The sequence below is a fragment of the Barbus barbus genome, assembly GCF_936440315.1.
Source record: "Barbus barbus genome assembly, chromosome: 3".
Classification (NCBI taxonomy): domain Eukaryota; kingdom Metazoa; phylum Chordata; class Actinopteri; order Cypriniformes; family Cyprinidae; genus Barbus; species Barbus barbus.
Genome location: NC_136731.1, coordinates 34,882,598 through 34,907,976, shown reverse-complemented (window position 1 = coordinate 34,907,976; position 25,379 = coordinate 34,882,598). Strand labels below are relative to the sequence as shown.

At 40.3% G+C, this 25,379-nt stretch overlaps 1 protein-coding gene across 1 annotated transcript in view; it reads left to right on the top strand.

The window, feature by feature from the left end:
- Window positions 1-25,379, top strand: part of LOC306852105 (voltage-dependent T-type calcium channel subunit alpha-1I-like) — a gene marked incomplete at its 5' end in the record, with an annotated part of 134,928 nt that overhangs the window by 16,117 nt on the left and 93,432 nt on the right. Inside the window, one exon of the mRNA XM_079388748.1 lies at window positions 23,235-23,355. Coding sequence (XP_079244874.1) covers window positions 23,235-23,355 — 121 coding nt within the window. The remainder of the gene's footprint in view (window positions 1-23,234; window positions 23,356-25,379) is intronic.

Sequence of the window (25,379 nt, the reverse complement as noted above, 5' to 3'; positions counted from 1 at the left end):
AGCTAATAAACGCACGATTCCGACAGTATAGGATTTGTGTATGATTTGAGATTCTGCTTATTTTCATAACAATACAGGGTGTTTACATGAGAAAAGCTAAGTATTGTGATTAGCTTGATTTTTGCTAAGTATAGTGATTAGCTTGATATAAAAGGCTACAAAATAACATATTTCAGCAACATTAGATGGCCAAAACATACATTAGATCACAATCGGAAGTTATTAGAAACACTGGTTTACAGTGAGTTTTGAGTAAAAGCGTAGTATAAATCTTGTAAATTGTCTTACTTAGCATGATACTACAGTGTGCATGAATAGTCCCGTAACATGCGTTTTTGGTCATGTAATGTGGACGGAGATCTTTCCTGAAACGCAAGTATGGACGAGGATCGTTTTCATTTTAAAACACCATTTTTAAAACTAAAACACACTGTTGTAAACACAGCTTTACATCTATGGGGGTTGGACACGTGTGAGCCACATCTCTGGGTATAACAACGTAGACTAGTGTTTTTCCTTGATGCCTCACCAGAGCCAATAACCAGCACTTGATTTAGGCACATCAAGTATGCTGCATGCTTGTTGGCATACTGATGTTGATGAGATTATTCCTTAGGCATCGAAATTTGGGACCAAAGACAAGACATTTTTCGATACACAATGGTATTAAGGCAATTCGGTTGGTGCCCAAAAAGTATTTACTCGGTACCTAATCTGTAGTCCCTGGACAGAATGTAACAGTCACCCTAAAAACAAAATACATGATTGAAATGACAAAATTATTAAAATGTACAAAAAATGTTCAGTGGTTTCATGAAGAGCATTTTCTATAGAAAAGCACTGCCATTTTTTTTCACTTTTAAAACAAAATATTTTCTTCTTTCTAACTGTGTGACTGACGCTGGTGTAGGAATTAAATGCATTAGAGGTATTAACGAGCACATTAAATTAAGACTATAACTGCTGGGCTGCTCTTATGATGGTAATGAAAGGGGTGATTGCTGAGAGCTGAATGGGCATGTAATGTTAAAAGGAGTGAGACCAACATTCTGAGACTACACATCCAGTTAAGAGTCAATAGTTCTCTATCACTGCACTATGTCTTACTGCACATGGTTATTTACTGCTCCCACTGTAACATTATTTTACCCTCTTATGACAGAATGGTGGACCACCTATCTCCTGCCACACCCTTCTGTAATACCAAATAATGGAAGGAGACTGAGACATGTGATGCTTTTCATCACATTTCATCACTCCGCTTGGTGTCATGCCTAAGAATTCCCCCTAAGCATGGTAAAATCACTGTAACGCATGGCCTCTCTAGGCTTATTGCTTTAAGCACCTAGCACCCATTTACAACAAGCAAATCAGGTAAGACTACAGGGCTTATTGAATATTAATGACATGACAGAACATGATTAATATTAATGAGCATGCTAGTAAGTTTTTTAATTATAAGTGTTCCTTCCCATTTTGCAGATGACAGATATGTAGATTGTCCTCAGAGAAGTTCACAGGAGGTTGAATGCATAGCGGATGAGTTCATTGTGTGTGTGAGAGACAAAAGAAAGGGAGGGAGGGAGAGAAGGACTGAGGGATCACACTGTTGAAAGTCAGTTGGATGGTAATTAAAAAAGACAGGAACATTGGATCTCCAGCTGGGCTTGACGTGACTGGTAGAATGCTGCCATTAGTGAAGTAAGCTCTCTGCCTCCCTGCTCTCCTTACAGCCACTAAATTAGCAACAGAGATGGAGACAAAATAGGAGACGGGGATTAAAGTAACTCATTCCAGGAGGAACACGAACGTGACAAATATTTATCGTAAGGAGGGTAATGTGGTGGAAATGTGAGATGATAGTGGATAGGAGGGATGGATTCATTCCTAGAGAGAGGAAAACAATGGATTGGTGTAGGAAAGATGAGAAAGGTCAAGAGAAAGCGAGATGTACGTTTCTGGATTGACTTTGAGTTTGTGTTTGAGCCAGCGAAGCAGAACTCCAAAATAGACTGTATAGGATAGATTTCATTTTTTAAAGTTGCTTATGCTTTAGGCATCTCAGGTTTTCACAACAAATATTGTGTTTGTTAATAAAGGATTTATGTCTGATTTGTTAGTTTGCGTATATACAGTTTTATACATTTTGAAATATGAACTTTGTTTTCTTTTTTTTTTACCAAAAGTTTTGTGAAAAAATTGGAAGAAGTTCCTGAAGGTTTATTACAGTTAAACTAGTTTTTATTATTTTTTTCAGAATCATCTAAAATAGTATTATCATTGTGTTAAATGGTATTTACATTTACATTCTAGTAAATTTTACTTTATTTTAAAAGTAAAATTTACTAGAATGACTGAATTTAAAGGATGAAATTCAAAGCAAGAACCACAGCAAGCAAACAAAATGTAAAAAAAACAACATTGAACTGATGACATTTATACATTGCTATCACAGAATGAATGAAATGAATACTTGGCAAAGTTTTTAGTCTTGCTCTTTAGTCTCGTTTTTTTTTTTGAGAAAGAGAGAATTATGTTCCAAAATCCATTAGCAAGTCTTATCTCTCTGAATAAGTTGATGAGTACAGCATGTCTTGTGATTTCCTGATGTCCACCTTAAAACTTTAAAACTTGAGAAACAATGGTAGTTAAAGGGACATTAAGCTGGACTTGGAACACTGAGGGAAGATTGTGTGGTCTGGAAAATCACTGACATGGCAGATTTGGACAGCATTAAATTACAGGGAAGCTCTGGTTGGAATTACATAATTTATCATACTAATCCCATCCGAATAAGGGTTTATGCCCTCCTTCCATCTTTTATGCGGTGGACATATTAAAATTTAAGTATGTGGTCACCAGTGGCTTTTGTAGCTTTACTGAGGCAGCCAAACACTAGCATTACCAATTAGCATTCTCTCAGCTGTGGCACAGTAGTGTTTCTACGTACTTTCCTGAGCTTTGATGTTCTGGCATTCTGACCTCTCTTTCTGTATAAAACTGGAATAATGCAGCTGCCTCAGTAAACACTTATTGTTGGGCCAAATCTCAACGAGCTGTCTCCATCTTATTCCTTTAATCTGGTTTATAGAGGCCGCTCTCAGATGAGCCATGCTCACATCAATCTCATGGAAAACAGGATACAGTAGTGTTGTCTCTCATGGGCGTGACATCCTTAGTAGAACATGTCAAACGAGAATCTAATTAATCTTAAGGGAAATCTAAAGGTGAAGTGTGTATTTTTTCAATGTTAAAATACTTCCAGTTTAATGTGCCAAGAATACTGATCTTCAGCATGTAATCTGCCCTGCATCATTTGTTATAGACATGGAATGATATCTCAAATTGTGTGTCTTTTTGAGGAGAGGTGTTGTATTTCTTTTCTGAGCAATTGGACCTGGTAAGCCATAAAACTGGCGAAATCCATTGAAAAAAGGACTACTAGATGGCCATATCGAGAGAAAAGGATATCACAGAGACATAGTGGTGAGATCTTTTGGCTTGAACCAGTAAGAAACCACCCAGCAACCATGCAAAATACCCTCTCAATCGTATAACATTACCCAAAAAGAAAATACCTTAGCTACCACAAATCAACTCCCAGCCCAACTTCTAATCCCTCTTACTCTCTTCCTGTTCCAGGTGTTTGTCATCTACATCTGCCTTACCTCTTTCTTTGTCCAATAACAAGTTCAAAGAGAAAAAAAATCAGCTAAAACAACTACAAATAAATAGATATCTCTTATTTTAATTCATCCCTTGATGACTTTTTTCATTATTCATCCACAGTCTTTAAAAGCCTAGATACAGGTATGAGGTAGCCGAATTTTAAATTTAAATGAAGACATTTAAATCTTTAAACTCCATGGGCATTTTCGTAAGGAATATACATTTTGTAGTTATGCCAAGGTCTAAAGTCTATTATTGGTAGAAATTGTGAATAAAAACACATTATACTTGATCTTTATCAAGTAAAACATGAACATCTGGAAAAGTACATTCAGAACATTCAGCTCTTGAAACTTGATATTAATACGCAATTTAATTTATAGAAAATCAAAGTGTCATATTGTTGTGCATAATGGGGGCCTTGGAGTCAAAAAGGTTAAGAAGCACTGACCTACACAGATCTTCATTAATGAAATGTTGCAGCATGCATTATTGGGTTTCCTGCATCAGTGAGATCTGTATCAAAGTCGCTTTAAGACAAGCCTCCAAGGTTAACCAAAAGAGCCAACGCTGCGGTTCACAGAGAAGAAGACCGGAGGGCTTTTTTTTGAATGGTTGTCAATGGAAAAGAAGCCTCACTTTGCTGGATAAACTGCTTTTGTGGGAAAACAGATTATCATTTAATGAATCAACATCCTATTGGCTAATCTTCAACATCTACTAATGCCAATAAACATTCATATTGTATTGATTCATTTGTGGAATTCACACAAAAAATGCTGTTTTATAAGAGAAGTCACAGGCAATTTTGTGACAGGTAGAATTCGGTTTCCGGCACTTCTATGGTATACACAAACTTTCTTTGAATTTTCTGTCAGAGTTGTGCGACAGTCAATGACGTCAAGGGTGTGAGTGGTTATCAAAGCAGACATGAAGCTTTCTTCATTAGTAGAGCCGTGGACCTTGGTTTTCCCCAATAATAAGACTATCTCTGATCTGTATGTATACCAAGTCCTAGATGCAAGTGTAAAATTCGCTACCTATTGCATTGCGTGTAAATTGCCATTAAGACTAATCTCATTATTGTTTCATTGGGACGGTGGCCTGTTAATCATGCTCTTTCATCCTGGCATATGAAATATAGACCAACAGATCACGGCACCACTGATGGGCCGTCACGCCAGAGCTACGTCTTCTGCGTAGCCAGCTCATTAGCGGCAGCTATTCAGCTCTTCACATCCACCGCCGGTATTCACCCAAAGAGTGACAGTCCCCCGCCTTCCGCACTGCAAATTACCATCACAAAATGCCCCAGACTCTACCTATTAATAATGCAATTAGCTCCCTTTCTCCTGCCATTTCTCTATTGTGTGGCCTTTGAGGCCTTCGGCATGTTTGTTTCTTCTCCTGTGACACCTGCACTAGTCGCTCTTGCACTTTATGTGGACTGACTCGCAACTCTCTGAACATACCGCTGTGGATGTTGAAAATAGCCGGTATTTTTTGGTGATGCTGAAAATCAGAAGAATAGTCAATAAATTTGGAGCTTGAATTGAGTTTTGATTGAGTTTCATTTCATGAATGCAGTGGCGCGGGGTCTGATTATCAGTGATGGATAGGCATGTTAGAGGCGTTATTTATACCCTACTTGTAGTGGCATTCATTAAACATAATGATGAGCAAATGAGCCAAGCTACGTCAAGATGAGAACAGCGTCTTCTCTATTCTTGCCTTTTCCTCATATGGTCCTTCCTCTTCTTTGCACTTTATAAATCTTTCTCTTTGTTGTCCAGTCTCCATCTTCCACCCTTTTTCTGTCCTTTGTCTTCTTTACCTGATATCACCAAGATTTATTTTCCATATCCTGAGAGAGCAAGAGCAGAGTTCTGTTAACAGAAAATTGTCTGTCATTTGAAGAATTGATTGAAAAATGATTGACCAGACCAAACCTTGTGTTTTTATGTTCAAATCACATACCCACACACCCACACACACATAACACACAAACTGCTTTCCATATTTTATGGGGATGTAATGGTTTTTACACCGTACACACCGTATTTTCTATCCCCTAACCCTAACTTCATTTTTAGATGGAAAAAAAAAACTTTGTTTAGTGTGATTTATAAGCTCTACATTTTAATTACATTTGCCGTGATTAAAGATTAAATTAATGATTAAAGGGAAAACTCTTAGTTAATAGTGAATATGTGTTGCCTATTCTAAAGTGTTACTGTTTTGATTTTAATTTATTTAGACAAAATAGTGTAGAATTTTAATTTCAGCCATTTATCAGTTATAAGTCTTAATATGAAAATAATCAGGCTTTAGGTATTGGACTGAATTTTAACATGGGTGCATCATTAATTTGAATAGAATTTTTGAATTTACTTATATTAACATTAAGTATATCAAAAGTAAAACTACATAAGTGAATGTAAAGATGTATGTGTATATATATAATATTTTGGAAAAGAAAAACAACACTAGATATAAATAGATCATGATGGAAAGCTTATCTCAGTCCATCAAAGTGACGGATAATGATCTGACATGCCAAGTGAGAGCAGGAGAAAGCGAGAGACAGTCTTCAGTCCCAGGCTTGTTATGCTTTGCTGCACTCAGGTCATCTGATCTGGCTCCTTTGGACACTCTATGTAAAATGGATCATGTCTCTGCATTAGATTCATGTGAAATATGAATGAAGGTCTTGAGCTCCAGGGCTCTCTGAATCACTTAACTGCCATGTCCTCTACCACCTCGCATGAAAACTATTATCCACACCATTTCTCGTTTTTTCACTGTAAATTCAGTCTCTGCTGTTGTCCAGCAGAGACAGAAAAGTGAGCTATAATTACCCCAAAGTATATCACATTCTCAAATTAGGCAGTTTTGAAAAAGAAATTGTTGGAGAAACAGGAATTACTTCCAAATTATGTTACAGTGTTGATAAGTTAGTCTAGAGTGTGTGAGTGTAGCAGCCATACTTAAGCTTGTGGATTAGCTGTTGTGCAATAATATACATTATAGTAAGATAAGGCATTGTTTGGTTTGTTTAAATGGTCTGGCATGTCACCTTCTGGCTCAACCAGTGATGTCAGTCAGATTAGTGCTATTAAATCTTTGAAAATCCTGTTTGAAAACTTAGCTTCCGTATGTAACCCCAGTTCCTCGAGGGAACGAGACGCTGTGTCCGAAGACGCTTTGGGGAACGAGATATCCACGCTGCCAGACTTCCAAGTCCCTGCCCAGTGTGTATCCCTGCGGAGCACATCTAGGGCGAGAGAACGGAAGAGCCTGGAGTGGCCCGCATGTCCAAGCCTTAGAACCTGACAAAAGTCAGGGGCGTAGACCATCCCGCAGCGTTGCAGATGTCCTGTATTGGGACACCTGTGAGGAAGACCTTGGAGGCTGCCACACTCCTAGTGGAATGAGCCCTGACTCCCATCGGCGAGGGGAGGTCAGAGGACTCGTAGGCAATGTTGATGGCATCCACAATCCACCGACTGAGGGTCTGCTTGGAAGCAGGAAGACCTCTCTTAGGGGGACCATAGCAAATCAGCAGTTGGTCTGCCCTTCTCCACAGGGCAGCTCTGTGATAAGAAATCAGGTCCGAGAACCATACCTGGCCCGGTCAGAACGGGGCTACTAGCAGCAGCCGAACTCCGTCCTGGTGCACTCTCTCCAGAACTCCGGGGAGCAGAGCAATCAGGGGAAAGGCATACAGATGAAGCCTCGGCCACGTCTGCACCATGGCATCCAGCCCCAATGGAGCTGGATGAACTAGAGCGTACCAGAGGGGACATTGCGCTGTCTCCTAAGTAGCGAAGAGGTCCACCTGTGCCTGGCCAAACACTCTTCAAATCTACTTCATCACCTCGGTGTGAAGCATCCATTCCCCGGGCCACGGCCCCTGTTTCGACAGAATGTCTGCTCCCACATTAAGATGCCCAGGGATGTAGACTGCTTTCAGTGAGAGGAGTTTGCCCTGGGACCACACAAGGATCTGGTGCGCCAGCCTGTTCAGGGGTCGCGACCGCAGACCTCCTTGGTTGTTGATATAAGAGACCACAGCTGTGTTGTCGGTGCGCACCAACACATGGTGATCTCTTAGGTCTGGGAGAAAGTGTTTCAGAGCTTGAAACACAGCCAGCATCTCCAGCTGGTTGATGTGCCAAGTGAGATGATGACGACTCCACAGACCATGGGCAGGGTGGCCACTCATGACCGCTCCCCAACCGGTGAGGGACGCATCCGTCGCTAGCGTTACAAGGAGCTGCCAGCACTGGGCCTTGAGACAAGAACCAAGTTTGTCTCCACATGTCTAGGGCACGTAGGCACCTCCGCGTGACCTCGATCATGCAAAGCGGGATTTGAGCCACCAATGTAAGGGTCCCATGTACAGCAGGCCAAGAGGTATCACGTTGGACGCAGCTGTTATCAGACCCAGCAGTCTCTAAAACTGCTTGACAGTGAGTGACTGGCCTTCTTTCACTCTCCTGACTTCCGTGAGGATCGACTCGATCCATCATGGTCGAATCCCACACCACACCAAGATAAGTGGTTCTCTGTGATGGAGAAAGCACACTCTTCTTGGCATTCGGTCTTAACCCCAACACTTTCATGTAGGCAAGAACAACATCTCGATGTTGAGCCGCCATCCACTCTGATTGAGCGAGAATCAACCAATCATCGATGTAATTGAGTATGTGGATGCCTCGTAGCCGCAACGGAGCTAACGCGGCATCCACACACTTCGTAAAAGTGCGGGGTGAGAGTGCTAGGCCAAAGGGAAGAACCCGATACTGGTATGGTACCCCTGGTACTGGGACGCAAACCTCCATCCTTCTTTCGAACTATGAAGTACCGGCTGTAGAACCCGGACCCTCTTTCATGAGGGGGAACCACCTCGATGGCCTCCTTCCCTAAGAGAGTATCTACTTCTTGTTCCATTACCAGAGCCTGCTCGGGGCCCACCAGAGTGGAATTCACCCTGCTTAATCGAGGTGGAAGAGAACTGAACTGGATTCTGTAGCCTCTCTCTACAGTATGCAGGACCCACTGTGACACATTCGGCAGTAGTTTCCACGCTGCAAAATAGTCTACTAAGGGAACCAGTCTCTCGAGACTGGCCTCTGGTGTAATCTGGAACGGGACACCGGCAGGGAACGGCCGAATTAGCTGCTCCAGAGACCCCCGAAGGGGTGACGAGCATCTTAGCTCCGCTACGCTTCTGGGCGGAAGAAACTGAGACGTATGCTCGCTGGAGATCGCTGCGCCCTGGAACACCATACGTGGCAGGGTTAGTAGATCGACCTTCTGAGTGCACTGGGGCAAGATGGGCACCATGTGCTGCGGTGATCGCCGCTCTTCCCCAGCGGGGGCTACCCTCATAAGCCCTGGGCCACCAGCCTCAGGGCTTCTTCGCCGAAGACCTCTTCGCCTGAAGAACGGTCTGCAGATCCGGCTTAGGCTGCGAGGTCCTTGCCCTTCTTACCGCCCCGGCCCCAATTCTTACGTGGGGATTTGCGGGCAGCGACGCGCTCTTTCTGAGCCTCCCTATATGAGGATTCAGTATGCGGCAGGGGCTGCTTTCGCTTAGCAGCCCCCTGAGATAGAGAGCGGCGAGGGAGAAACCGCTGGAACGCCGCCGCCTGCCTCCTGGCCTCCTGGTGCCTAAGAGCGGCGAAGGAGAAACCACTGGTGCCTGTCGACGACGGAGTCAACAGCATCACCGAAAAGGCCAGAAGGCGACAGCGGTGCGTCCAGGAGGAAGACCCCGTCGCGGTCCTTGATGTCAGACAGGGTCAGAGGTGGTGTCTCCTTGGTGGTGCGGAGTGACAAATCAGCGGTTTTGCGGAGTTCGGTAATATCCTCCGCAATAAATCCCTCGCCCTCATTTAACTCCTTGAGCAGGTCAGACTGGTACGCCTGCAACACCACCATGGTGTGCAGACACGAGCCAGCCTGACCTGCTGCCGCGTACCCCTTGCCCACAAGCGTCGACGAAGAGCGCCGTGGCTTGGTGGGCATGGTCGGAGCCTTCAGAGACGATGCCACATCGGGGGACAGATTGCTCGCAAGCGGCTGTTCCACACGCAGCATCGCTCTGTAACCGCACTCGCTCGTCCCCATTACATTACACCAAACCTCCTCGGAGGAAGACAAGAGAAACGCAGAGGCCGCTGCCCGAGGGGAAGAATCCGCACTGAGGGCTTCCGATCTCGGGGAGTGGTCATCGGATCTGACGAGTGAGGACAGAGATAGAGACTCGCTCGTCTCCGATCCCTCCATCAGATCGCGCTGCGAACCCCATGAGCTCCGCCGCCGCCTCAGCGGAAGCAGGGCCAGCTGACGAAAACACTCTCGTCTGAGAAGAGGGACTTTCGGGAGCCAAGCGTATGCAGAGGGAGGCTCTCGCAGTGCGGGCAGTCAGCCCCCTCGAGAGCCGCCTCCGCATGACTCGCTCCCAAACAAACCACACACAAGCTCTGTGTATCACCTGCACACATAAAATGTTTCCAGGGAGGGACACACTGCTTGTACTGTTTGCTCTCGCCCTCGTGCTTAGCCTTATACTGGCTTTTAGACATGATTAGACAGACAACACCAAATATGACTCACAGAGACACAGAGCGCTAGCTGAATGACAGAAAGCTGACGCCGGTTTCACTGCACGTGCTTTTGTACCAGCTGGTCATTATGCCACCTTGCCCGTGACGTCTCGCCTATCCATTGGACAGATTTCCCTTGTATTCAGAGCTGGTTACGCTGAAGGCGTTCCCCAAAGCGTCTTAGGACACAGCTTGAGTTCCTGAAGAGGAACCGTAATTGCTACAGTTCCATTTGGTGCCACATTCCACCTCAAAAGTGTGATAAACTTGCTGGAAAATATTACTCTATTTTATTAATTCCAATATACAGTGAGCAGGAAGCTTGCTGAGGGAAGATCTTTCTTTGTGTTCGGATGGCTTCCCTTCATCGCTTTGTTCTCTTCCGCTCTCAGTGCCAGGAGCAAACATTGTGAAAGGAAAGGTCAAAAGTGAAGTGATGAGGGAAACATAGGGAAATATTTGAAGACACGGAGAAACGGAGAAGGAGGGAGAGAGCGACAGATGGCCGGAGGAAGGCTGGTGTCGTCGTGGAGTTCTGCGTGTCATTATGCAGAAGTCAGTTTCCATTGTCACTTTTACTCTCTTTCTATGGTTGTTTTTACTCTCTTTCCACCTGTCACTTGCTCTCAATCACTTTTCCATCCTCATCGGTCACCCTTTTGTACTCATCATCTCTGATACTTTCTGACTATCCCCTGCCAAACAACTTATTTTTACAATGTGTGTCATGCATTGAAACATTGTCAGATAAATACATGTAGATGTCCAAGAGACCGTATAGACAGTCCTCTCATACATTATATGAATGGGAGAGATCAAATTATTCAGATGATATGTATGTAGGAATTAATGACCCTTTAGGGGTATACATTTCATGTAGTATATAAAATGTATACCCCTAAAGGATCTATCTGTCTGTCTGTCTGTCTATCTGTCTTTCTGTCTGTCTGTCTATCTGTCTGTCTATATCTAGTATCTGTTTTGTTTTGTTTTTTTGTATCAAATCTTTTGATACCATTTTTACAGCTCAAGTGACAGGAATACATGGGAATAGCATTTACCAGGCATTATAGACCTCCTTGGTCTAAATTAGAGCTGTCAAGATAATGTTTACACAATTATTATAGCCAAAAAATGTTTTAAATAAAACATAAAATTTTGATAATATCTATCATGAAATTTTAAAATGGAGTATTTTTATTTATTTTAATGAAATCCAAAAAACTTCCACACCGGTGAGCTAATTTTGGGAATACTGTTGGCAAAAAGTACCCCAATTGACCTTTCCTGTAAAAAAAAATGACAGTGATTTTAATGGTAAAAGACTAAAACTGCAGCAGTAAAAACCCATTAATTGGTTAACTGTTAAAGGAACTCCACTTTTTTTGGAAATAGGCTCATTTTACAACTCCCATAGAGTTAAACAGTTGAGTTTTACCGTTTTTGAATCCATTCAGCCGATCTCCGAGTCTGGTGGTAGCACTTTTAGCTTAGCTTAGCATAGATCATTTATTGCATGAGCCAATCACGGCGAACATAACCAGTCATATCCAGTCATATCATGATGGAGGCATTGCCTCCTCTCACATGACTTTTGCCCATTCATTCTCAATTAGCCCCCACCAAACCCAGCGCACGCTTTAGGGGTCTGTTAAAACTCAGTGGACTTGGGGGAGGTGAGACAGATGCAGAATTCCGCTGTAAATTTTTCCGCTGGTGTCTAAATCACGTCTTTTGAGGTGCTAGAAAACTTTTGGTGGCCTGTACGACCCACTTAAGTACAGAAAAGCAGCTGTTTGAGGTCGCACACATAAATGCACACTCTCCCAACATAAAACAGACCAAGATCAAACCCTGATAAGCGTTCTGATACACACAGATAAAACACTGCAATGATCAATAGATCAAAGCCTTCTGGGACACTGGAGGATCAATTAGCACCCAGCTGGTGAGAGGGTGTGTGTGTTAACGTGTGATGAAAGCAGAAAGTGAGCATCCCGAATGTCTTTTTTTAGAATGCATTACATCCTGGTATTTATGACATCACCTCATTATCATTCTCTTTGTCATGTCATTGCTATGGAAATGGGGTTCATTCGAGCTTGGTCCGTCTCTCCGATCTGCGGCGTATAATCAAAGCGCTCGTGCGCTCTTTGCATCTCTCATTTTGTTTCCCCTCACAGGAGAGACACTGTGTTTAGCTCAGTATCTGAGGAGGCACCTCATCTGATCCTGTTGCTGTGGCAACAGGGCCCGGCTTGTCTCGGGCTACTGTCAGGGTCCAGTGCAGCTTAACATCTGGGAGACAGACACACTCCCTTCCTCTCCCTCGCTTTATTCTCGCCCACCCTTACACCCTTAAGACAATTGTGTGTTTGTGATCATCTGTGTTACTATGTCACTGCTGTGACATTAATGATTGTTGCGCTGTCTAAATGATTTTGAATGCAAGAACGCATTTTGCGTTTCTTTTCCGAGGATATATCTTGAATTAAAAAAAATTCTTACCCCTTTGGCTCATGTTTTTGTTGATTTAAACAAATCTTATTTAGTGAGGTAAAAAAAAAAATAATAATAATTTGCCAGTGGGGTAAGAAAATAAACTTAAGATATTATTTCTGAAAACAAGTCTTAATATCTTAGGCAATTTGCTTCTCAAGTGAATTAGTCTTGTTTTAAGGATGTTTAGGTTTTACGAAAACAACAAAAATATGAATTTAGAAAATGATTTTAGCAGTCTGTTGTTCCAAGCTAAATTCTAATGTAACCCATCATTTTAGTGAAGTGACGTGTGGCCAAGTATGGTGACCCATACTCAGAATTCGTGCTCTGCATTTAACCCATCCAAGTGAACACACACCCAGAGCAGTGGGCAGCCAATGAGGGGAGCAGTGCCTTTCTCAAGGTTCACCTCAGTCATGGTATTGAGAGCGCTGGACATTCACTCCCCCACCTACAATCCCTGCCGGACCTGAGACTCGAACCCACGACCTTCAGGTTACAAGTCCGACTCTCTATCCATTAGGCCACGACTGCCCCACTATTAAAATTGTAGTGTTTTGAAGAATAAAACATAAAATTATGCATTATGCTATATGTTTAAAGATGATTGTTTTTGGTTGATTGGAAGTTCCACTGCAGTCTGTAAGTGCACTGTGCTGCACGATGTCCCCTCTTTGTCTAGACTTCAAGCATTAAAGTGTTAAATGAATACAGCTTAAACACACTTTGCTTTGTTTGCCTGAGAAGAAGCCGTTTATTATTGCTCTAGGCTGCTCATAAAATTACAATGAAGTTTCTTATTTAAAATGTAGATGGAACAAAACAACTGCCGCCAAACACATTTGGTCTTGAATGCGATGCTCATGGATTTGCAGAACAGTGCTGTAGGCCTGTAGGTTGTGTTAGTTTGTGTTAAAGGTATCATAATGAAGGAAAGTCTCACACGATTATGTTCATATTTATAATTTTGAAATATTAAAAGTGCAAATTAATTTTTTTTGTCATTAATTCATGGCACTGTTGAATAGGCTACTTGATGTTACTTGATATCAGATTAAGGTGGCCAGGTGACCATAATGAAAGGAGGCGTGTCTGAAAGGGTGGTAAAATTTAAAAGTGCTCTGGTGTATTTTAAGATAACTTTTTGTTCAGTTTATTATTTAAAATGTGTGAATGTGGTAAATGTTTTAGAAGAAAAGTTAGCTTAGGACTGTTGAATCATTGGTAGTTAATTTATGACCCAAGTGTAATGGCTACAGTATATTTTGTGATGTACTGTACATTCATTTTCAGTAACCGAACTGTTAGTTGTGATATGCAAGGATAGGATCGGATATAGAAATGAGTTGTATGTCCTTAAAGGGATCCAAATCATTTACTCTTCTTCAAGTCGCTTCAAACCTGTATGAGATTCTTTCTTCTGTTGAGCAAAAAAAAAACGATATTTTGAAGAATGCTGGTAACCCAACTGTTGATGGTAGGCATTGACTTCCATAGCATGGAAAAAAACTATTTAAGTTAATAGCCATCAACTGTTTGGATTAGGGTTAGGGTTAATATGTGCTTTCTGAGTGAGGGTTAGCCTACTGTTTCTTATCGGTTTATCCGCTCTGATTCAGTTTTTACGTTTTGGAGGTGTCTAAGATTTGTACTCATTCCGCCTGGGGTTCATGTGTCAGCTGCTGAAAGTGTGTGTGTTCAGCTGAGATTCACTGGATGATGACAAGAGTTTCTTGACGAGAGTCTTTCTTAATGCGATGAGGTTGTTGAGAAGGTCAATGTTTTTTAGTGAAGTGTGTACTCTATGTACACCTGTCTCACTCTGAGTAGTGACATCCAGCCAGCGTCTGCCTGCTTTATCTGGTGGCTCAACACGCTGTGCTCTTGAGCAGTATGTGTGCTGCAGATAGCTAACAAATTCAGCAGATAAAGAGCTGAGGAAAAATAAGGAGAGAGAAATGATGGAATTAACAAAAATTATAAAATGGACTGTGAAAATGAAGACTGTATTTGAATTCAGTGGACTCACAGTTTTTACTTTCGAGTGAATGTATAGCTGGAGCACAATAAAATGAAAATTTGCTAAAAATGTACTCACCCTCAGGCTATCCCAAGTAAAAAAGTAATATATTTAAAGTACATTTATTTCATGTAGTTCAAATCTACTAACATATTTACTGACATATCACTCAAGACTTGCTGATATAAAAATGATAATTAAACTTTATTTGGAGTACTTCTTGTGCACAATGCACAATTAATTTCTTAATAATAAGCCACTACTGATGAGGATTGTATGATCTTTGAATAATATCAGTCTTTAAATGTAAGATATTTAAAGTGTGCCTGGAGTAAACTTGCAATAGTTCCACTTTAGCACAATCAAATATACTTCATTATATCTTTAGTTGGACTTCAGCACTACTTCCATGCAATTGAAGTGGATTAAGTGCAAAACTAGTTGTTCCAATTCAGCACATTTTAAGTTTACCAGTTTAGCATACCAAAAGTACAATTGCAGGGTATTTTTATTAAGTACATAAATATGTAAATGTATTTGTAGCATGAAATAAATATAATTCAAATTAATTTAGTGTATTTATTTTTCACTAGGGATCCAACATCTAGATGAGTTTGTTTCTTCATCTCAACAAATTTGGAAAAGTTAGCTTTACATTCTCTGCAGTAAATGGGTGCCATCAGAATGAGAGTCCAAACAGCTGATAAAAACATCTCAATAATCCACAAGTAAACATTAAAAACAAGACTCCACTGGTTAGCTATCCATTTCTGCTGTTTTGCCGATTGTGGTTAATATTATTTAGCTAGGTTTGGAGAGGTGATCTTGGATCTGAGAGACGGAGTGAGTTTTGAATTTACTGGAAGATGAGTCTGCTCCCACAGGCAGCCATGAGTCACCATGGCCTTCGTCGAGTTTCACATGGACACTCACACTTCACACCACACGGTCATCTAACGAGAGTGCAGCACGCAATCACTTTCTCACACACACAGAATATACCAGTAAAGCAGGCAAAGTTCAAACTGCCCATACAAACCAACACAATTAAGGACAATAATGCAGGTAGAGTTCAGAGGTGCTCTGTCGATTGTACACAAGGGAGATCCACACTGTTTCTCTTCACAGAGCTGTGGTGTACTCAAGCGATGTGCATACTCGCTTTTATAGTGAGATAATGGTGAAAGGATTTAGTTAACTGCTGTTATTAATCCTCCTCTTAACATCTCTTAACACCAATAACCAGAGCAAGTGTCGCACACTCTCCCTTCAAAACACACACTGCCTGCAAGCTCTTTACATACGCACGCTTAATGCTAATGCACGGAGGGTGGTGGGAGTGCTTCTCGAATTTGTTCCCTTTTCCACTGAGAGTTGCGTGGTTAAAGCGGAACGGCTAAACGAGCACAGAGGCAGTCAGCTGAGGAATGGCTTTGGTTATTTGCAAAGCTCTGCGTGGCTGTAGGTCGTCTGAGGCGATAGAGGTTCTGTATAGCGCGAGCGTTTGTTGGGTGACGACCAAACTCGCCTCAGAAGTCTCCATCAGAGAGAGAACGACAGAAAGAATACATATGATTTGAGAAAGAATCTGTAATATAGTCCCCTTTTTTTCCTTTTGATTTGCTGATTCAAAGTGATTCAATGAATCAGTGATTCAATTTTGAGAGATATGATGCTTTTCTCCTAAAGGCTGCAGAAGCTTAAGAAGCTCTGTGAACTGTCTGCTGAAAACTTGATCCAGCTTAAACTGGTTTGCTGGTCTTTGCTCATTTCCCATTCTGTACTGTTTGCTGGTTTCAGAGAGGTTTTGGACACATTTCAAGCTGGAGAGACAAACTTGACTAAATCAGCTGCAGGATGGGAAACCAGCTAGATCTGCCTATAAATCAACAAAGACCAAAAAACCAGCTTAAGATTTTTTCTTCTTCTTCTTCTTCAGGCTCCTAACCAAGCCTCATAAATAACCGTTTGTTTTATGTAGGCAGTTGATTTTAATAGTGTTTGCTGTTAGCATACTAATGCCATAATACTCTGAACATCAAATTATATATCATGTGTAAATATTGTGTAAAATGGTTCATTTTTTAATGTTAAACTATTTTTAGTAATATATTTTGGTATTAATGAAATACAAGTTAATTCAAAATATTTCTGTCTGGTTTTTATTTCAAGCCTGTCACAATGCAATGCATTTTGGTATTACCATTTCACAAGGAGATGTACTTTGCATGTTGCTAAGCTAATGCTGCAATACACTAAAAAGCATGGAAATAGCATACGCAAATATTGGTAAAATAATTCATTTTTAATTACTGAATTTATTTTCGGAGTGAATGCAATTAAAGCATATTTAAAACCAATAATTTTTGCCTCCCATCATGGATACTTTTTTTTTTTTTTCAGTCGCAGTGCATTTTGGAATTGCCTTCTTTCACAAAGATTACATGTGATGCTGTCTTTAAATTTGTCTAAATTGAGACTTTGATGAGAACTTTGGAGGCATAGTAATTAAATTACCTATGTTTTTAACAGCCTTCACATCAGCTGCACAATGCCTTAAAATTCTGCTTCTGTAGGGCAACAGAAATTTTAGAGAAACAGAGAAAGTGGGATGGATAGCGCTGTTATTGTTGATGAATTAGCTCATGCACGAGGCCAGATGTCACACCTGTAGCCTGTCTGTGTGTGAGGAAACATTTACAGCATGTGCTTTAACCGTCGACTCACACCATGCTAGCTTGTCCGTCAAATCTGTTTAGTATGCTTCTGCGCAGCACCAGTGGTGCATTAAAATCAAAGTTTGTTCTGCAATGTGAGACAAATATTGTGTCCTCTGTGGGATCTAGAGTCCTGGTCTCATTATTAAAGTCTCCGGGGTAGTGGAATATCCTAAAATAGGTCTCTTCCTCCTCATCAACTGCTTCTCATTCCCTTCGCTCAACATCTCCAACTCTTGGGTTGACTTTAGCCCCCATCCAAAATGAGAAGAAATGAGACTATATACACTGTGTGTGTGTGTGTGTGTGTGTGTGTATATATATATATATATATATATATATATATATATATATATATATATATATATATATATATATATATATATATAACCTCCCTTCTAATTCTGCTTCATTGTGTCTGACCTCTCTATCTATAAGTGTCCTGTCCATCTTACTGGCAAATTCAACAATACTGTGCTTTGGTTTCTTTCACTTCTGGGTGCCAATTACAGTCCCATCTTTATCCTTCTCCTCCTCAGTTGTCGCAGTAGTATGTTGGCTTAAACATAAGCCGTGGCTGTCTTAATCAGCTAGCACTTGTGACTGATGGAGCTGCTCTCAAAATGAACTTGTTTCGTCACTAATCACGCTTATCATCCATCTGCTCCTCCTCCTCCTCCTCTCTCTCGTTCATCTTTCTCTCTCTGTCAGTGCTACGCTTAATCACTGTGGCTCTGATGGCATATGTATTGGCACTGGTGCTGTGTCGTTTATCTGATGGGTCTCAGGAGGCCTGATTGTAAGTGTCTGTGATTGGCTGTTGATACTCTGACCCTCCTCTTTCCCTGATAAGTGCTTTCTCATACATCATGCATGATCTTATCATTGAGCCATTTTGCATACGTGTCAAAGGTATGCGAAACCATTGTCATAATGGCCAATTGTGAGTGAATTGGGAATATTTACTGTCCGTTAGGGCTTCAACAAATTATTATTTTGATAAATAAATAATCTATAGTTTTTTAGAACGATTAAGGCTGGAATACACTACATGATTTTTTCCCCCAAGTTACAGTCTGGAGAAGTTGACGCTAGTTGCTGAAAGTCAGAGCCAGTCTGCAGGTTTGAGTTGACAGATTTTATAGAAAATTGCGTAGTGCATGATGGTCACAGACGCACAGATTTTTTAGCTTCAGACTCTGATTCCATCCAGTCGGGGGAGATCAAGCATGTTTGATATTTTCAGCCCATTTTGATACATTCAGCTGACATTGTTTTCATTTGTCACGTGTCTCCTATTATGCTCACGTTTCTGCGTGAGTTTGTTGTTATTGGAATAATAATTAATTTGTTACCTTTATATAGCACTTTTCAAGGCACTCAAAGCGCTTTACATACAAGGGGGAATCTCCTCATCCTCCGCCAGTTTGCAGCATCCACCTGGATGATGCGACGGCAGCCATAGTGCACACCACACACCAGCTTACTGGTGGAGAGGAGACAGAGTGATGAAGCCAATCAGTGTATGGGGATGATTAGAAGGCCATGACGGTCAGAGGCCAATGGGCAAATTTGGCCAGGATGCCAGGGTAACACCCCTACTCTTTTTCGAAGGACATCCTCGGATTTTTAATGACCACAGAGTCAGGACCTTGGTTTAACGTCTCATCCAAAGGACGGTGCTTTTTACAGTATAGTGTCCCCATCACTATACTGGGGTGTTAGGACCGACACAGACCGAGCACCCCCTGCTGGCCTCATTAACACCTCTTCCAGCAGCACCCTAGTTTTCCCAGAATGTCTCCCATCCAGATACTGACCAGGCTCAACCCTGCTTAGCTTCAGTGGGCAACTAGTCTTGGGCTGCAGGGTGATATGGCTGCTGGAAGGAATTTAAAGTCTGGTAGTGTATGATGGACAGTTTTTCCTCTGTGACTTTTACAAAGTCGGTAAGTGTATGATGCCCGAGTGTTTTAAAATCTGTTCATATTTTAAATGTTATGTAGCGTATTCCAGCCTTTAGTCTTGTGTTGCAGCACCACACTGGTCAAATTGTATTATTGCAGGCTCTTACATTAGGTCATATGAGATCAATCAACCATTTGACAACAAAAATATTTATTGGCATACGTTGTCGTTAATATCGACTAATCATTTCGAACCTGCTCTCTATAAACATTTTTGAATTTTTATAAAACAAATATTTATGTCCTCTCTACATAAAGAAGAATAACATAAAACTGTACCTTTGTTTAATATTTTGCATATTTAATTTATTATTTAAATATGCAACTTAAACTTAACTGACTTATAACCAGCTTTGTATTGTTACAGTGTTGATATGTCAACATACATTTTTATGCTTTCTATGTTACTAGTGTCATATCCTTTTTTAATCATGAGGAATAAACCTGCACCCAGATATCTCATTTATTTGACAGCCAGATGATGTGTTTTACATGATGACTCGGGTGACTTTTACAGACAAATAAATGTGTTTATGTGTGTTCAGGTAACATGGAGAGAGAGAGTCCACACAGTTAATTTCATATTCTTCCCACATTTTAACAATACAAAGCATATTTGAAAATCAGCAAAGTTATTGTTTTAAATTTAGAGTATTTTGTTTTGTTTCATTTTAGTACTGTTGATTGTTTTCTTTTTTGTTTCTTTTCTTTATTATTTTTTTTATATTTATTTATTTATTTATTATATTAACTGCCTATGCAGTTCATGGTAATATTAAAGGGCTAATTAAATGCATTTCTTTAAAATTATTTCATAATGTGTCCTGAGGTGCACCTATAATGTTTTTTTTAATCCAAAACAGTCATTTGGATTTAAATGATAATTTTCTGCCCTGAATTTAGCTCTCTGATTTGAAGGGGTGCGTCTGCAGTGAGAGTTCAATGTAAATGCTCACTGATGTGATTGGCTAACATCTTTACATATGAAATCAGTATTAAATGTGAAACTTTCACTGTGTTTTTAAAATAACAGCCACCAAGATTAATTAATTGCAAAAAGTGTTGATTATAGCATTATAAAAAAGTTGCTGCCATTCACTGTAGCTGAACACAGCCATGTCATGATCATCTTATTGCAATGCGATTTCTGCAATCTCACAAATACTTATCATAACTACCATAACTAACACAGTGAAAATATGATGTAAATAAGAGTCTCATTCAGCAGTACAAATCGTGTTATTGATTAGAATAGGAGTTTTGGTGAAATCAAATCATTGACTGATCTTGAAGTAAGGGGCGTGCCGAGGAGAAATCGTCACAATTTCAAATCTGGGCATTTCAGAAAGGTAGAAAAGACTTTTAAACATTTTAAACTGCAGACTTAGTTTTGAGTTTTGAAACTCGCAGCATGTTTTTATTGTAGAGCAATCTCTCATATGTGTAAATATTTCATGACCCCTTTAATAAATTTCAGCATTTGATTTTTAAGGACATTTTTATTCACTTTTATATGATAAACAGTGCTGGAACTGTGTTTGGTTGCCACTTGATATCCAAAGTGAGATCAGGTCCTGAAGCAAAATCGGCTGCAAATCCTCATCCTCACTGATCCTACTGTGACCATCTACCTTTTTTCCCCAATAACTTCTTTGAGTGAAATGTTTTCCCTGTGTGCATGTGATTGTCTCATTTCACACTCCTTCAGCCTTCCTTCCATCTTTCTTTAAATAAACAGGCAATGTTTCTGTCAACCTATCGGCCTTGACTCACTCTCTTCCTTTTTTGTCTCCCACCCCTTTCTCTCTGTCTCTCTCTTTCTCTCTCTCGCTCCCTCTCTCTCTCTCTCTCTCTCTCTCTCTCTCTCTCTCTCTCTCTCTCTCTCTCTCTCTGTGATGTGTACTGTGAGATTGATTCAGTGCTCCTGTCCCTTTAATGTCATTTAAGTGTTTCTGTGGGCGCTTTTTTCCCTCTGCCAAAAGCTCGCCTTAGAACCTGATGAGGTATCAACAATAAAATAAAAACGAAAGGAGCAATTTCCTGCAGTAACCATAGTGAACACTTTGCAGCATGATGTAGGTGCTTGCTTTAGCCCTATGGGGGTTGCAGTCTCCATTCTAATGATTAAAGCAGGAACACAAGCCTGCGAGGCTTTTTACAATATTACATACGCAAGTTCAGAGTGTGGCCAGCACTGTAGCAAATCCCTTAGTCTAATATAGAACATGCATATTGAAATGTGCATTTTTCTTCATTGAAAGTTGAATGAGGCTGAAGAAAAAAAAGTGAAAAATTGCCCATAATTGCCTCACATTTTACTGACTGCCAGAAGCCTCTTTCCGGTGCAGTGCGTTTTTGGTAGTTCCTAATTAATTGAGGAATGTATAGCGCTGTTAGATCCAGCACAAAAAGGGAAATCAGCAGCCCTTTTGCCCTGTGGCTAATGCAGTTCAAACACTAGAAAATGTTTCATGAAAACAGGAAATAAAAGACAAGTGTTGGAGATGAGAGGCAGGAGGGAGAGAGAAAGAGAATCATGGAGTGAACGAGTTAAACGAGGAGGGGCAGATGGTATGTGCAAACAGAAAAAATAGCTCGCTAAAAGGTTGACCAAGCCGGAGGAAAAGACTAGAGTAGAGTAAATTGAAAAAGAAATGGTCCATAAAGGTGAAGAGATGAGGCTTGTAGAGATTTAGTAGAGAGGCCTGAAGATTTCACTCCAGCTAACAGGCCTGAGGGAGGAGGGAGTGACAAATGCCTTTTCAGTGTATTTTGTGTTTCTTTGTGATGTGCTTTCACTGTGAAGGTTCACTGTGAAACTCGATTCATTGGGTGGAGTTTTCTTTGGATTGGTTCTATTCATACAGTACGGTGTTTGTTAATGTGATGAGATTACATTGGTGTGAAATAATAAATTACACCTTCGATGTAAAGTATACACACACACACACACATACACGCTAAACAAGATGTTATATGGTATGATGTTTTTTGAATATTTAATATTTAATGAAGCAAATGCAGGAGCAAGATTTGTTTTTAAGATTTATCGTTATTAGTGGTATCATAAATCAACCCCAAACACAGCTAATAATAGAAAATAAATCTTGTTTCTGAATTTGGTTAGGAAGCAATAAATACTCACCAGTGACATAAATAAACCCAAAACCCTAAGTATTAGACGGCAGCATGGAACTTATTCTGCTAGCAATTATGTAGCAAACTGCTTAACTAGACAAGCATTCAAAAGTCTGGGGATTTTTTGAATGTTTTTGAAAGAAGTCTCTTATGTTCACTAAGGCTGCATTTATTTGATGAGATAAACAGTAAAAGCTTGTGAATGTTTTCTATTTTATATAAAATATAATTATATGTTAAATTCAGCATCATTGCTCCAGTCTTCAATGTCACATGATCCTTCAGAAATTATTCTAATATGCTGATTTGGTGCTCAAGAAACATTTCTTGTAACTATCAATGTTGAAAACAGTTCAGCAGTGTTGCTTTTGAAATAGAAATATTTTGTAGCAATAACAAATAATTTTTTTGCTCCTGCGGAGTAAACAGCTGAGCAATTTCTTTCAAAACAAGAACCTTACTAAACCTCAAACTAGTGTACTGTATGTCCTAGCAACATGATAGCAATTTTCCCACAGGTAAGCACCTAAATCAAAATGTGTAAATGTCTAATTTTGTGTATTATTGTATTTACTTGTCTGCTGATAAATATTAGCCTTAACATAAGCTTCCTCACGTGGTTCGAGCGCATCAGTATCATGGTGATCCTGTTGAACTGCGTCACTCTGGGGATGTACCAGCCCTGCGAGAACATCGACTGCACCTCAAAGCGCTGTCAGGTTCTACAGGTCAGTGTGGACACATATATACACTAACTAGCTCTGTTCCAAAACATAGTGAGCAACCTACTAAGTCAGCATTCTAAATGTCATGGAACAAATGGTCTGCTGATCTTTATTTATTTATTTTATTTGTTACCTTGTAGGGCTCAATAGGTAAATTGTTCTTTTTGTTTTTTTTTGACAAAACTGAAATATTTAAAGCATAATTTAAATTAATTTACCTTTTTGAATAGCTTTGACAGCAGAAACAAACCTAAGATGCCTTAAAATGCTGCCTTCATGGGAAGCTCCGTAGGTTTTGAAACACAGAATCTGTATTACTTTCTTTCCAAACATATAAAATCAACCTGATGCAACAGACCAGCCCTGAATGTTGTTAATGGGTCTTGTCAAACTAATGCAATTTTTTACAGTATGTCAGTTAAAGAAGGACCACACACCTATTTCCAGCCCATCTTGTATCAAGATACAGTCTTCCTCCTTTCTTTCCTCCCATTTATTATCATCATCCCTTTCGACTCTCTGTGGTTAATGAGGCTCTCTCTCTCACTCTGAGAGGTTGACGAAGCAGACAGAACTCGGGGGGTTTGTGTTGACAGAGTATGGCCTTTAATTGCTTATGTCATCTTTTGGGAGCTTTAGGGACGTTTTTATGTGTCCTCTACACTCTCCATGCATCCACTGTCCCAGGAGCCCTGCTGTGTTCATTAGCTTGCCTGGATGTGACGGCTGGGTCCAGGGAGTCTGTTCAGAGACCTCACATAAAAACGTACATGATCGTTGTGTGTTAGAAAAATCATCGCCTATGGCACTGCTCCAGTTCAGCTTTCATGGTACAGCTTAAACATGAACACACTCCATTACGGGATTAGCTCACCTAAAAACTGTGTCCTCATTTACTCACTCATGGTGTTCCACCTGTGCGACTTTCTTGCTTCTATGGAGAACAAAATGAGATATTCTGAATGATGCAGTTGGTGAGGATCATTCTTTTCCATGTAGTTACAATGAATACAGACTAAGCCTTTCTTGCTGTAAAAGAACACAAAACACCATAAATGTTTGAAAAAAGGGGGTCAATACAACAACACACTTTTTTCCTAGTCTTCTGCTAAAGTCTTCTTATAGGTTTAAGTGATGAACAGATCTAAATTTAAGTTATTCACTAAGATCTTGACATCCACCTTAACTTACATTTGTGTGTTCATGGGAGCAATGCCAGATTTGTGAAAATATTCATGATTTATTCAAGTCAGATTTGTTCAATGAATTGAACTAAATGTCTCTTTGATCGGATTTGGTTCTTATATTCTCAATGATTCAGTAGTAGCAGTTAATAGCTTACAGGAGACATTTTCAATAAGTGACTGCTTTAATTTAGGTGTGTTTGTCATTCAGATCTGGCTTCAGGGGACTTGTAAGAACCACTTAAAATGTTTTTCTGCTTTTTAAATCCATTCATTGTAATTTAGGGGAAAGGCCAACAAGAACTAAAATTCTGAAGAATTTATTTTGTGTCCCGTGGAAGAAAGTCATTCATATGTGTTTGAAGCAACATGAAACTGAATAAATGTCTTGACTTTCATATTCCGATAATAAAATAGTGGCAGTATTTTTGCCCTACTTTTTTCATAGCATTCATCGATGTAATATAAACTCACTGTATCTTATAAATAAATCAGGGCTCTTGCGGGCCCGCTCGTCCCCACAACACATCAATATGAGATGAATTTATACACTCCTCTTGTTGTACAGTGTCATCAGGGATGGTTGTAGGTTGGTGAGTTTGACTTCTGTCTGCAGTTGTGAATGTCCTCAGTATATGCAACACCATGAGTTATTTTGCTACACCGTCTAGATTCAAAAACCCTGTGTTCACAGTAATCAAGGCGCAGATCAATTTAATCTGATGGAAAAACTTGCTGCTTAATGGCCTAATTCACCCAAAAATGAAAGTTCTGTCATCATTTACACACTTTCATGTCTTTTTAAGCCTTTATGACTTTCTTTCTTCTGTAGAATATATGTAA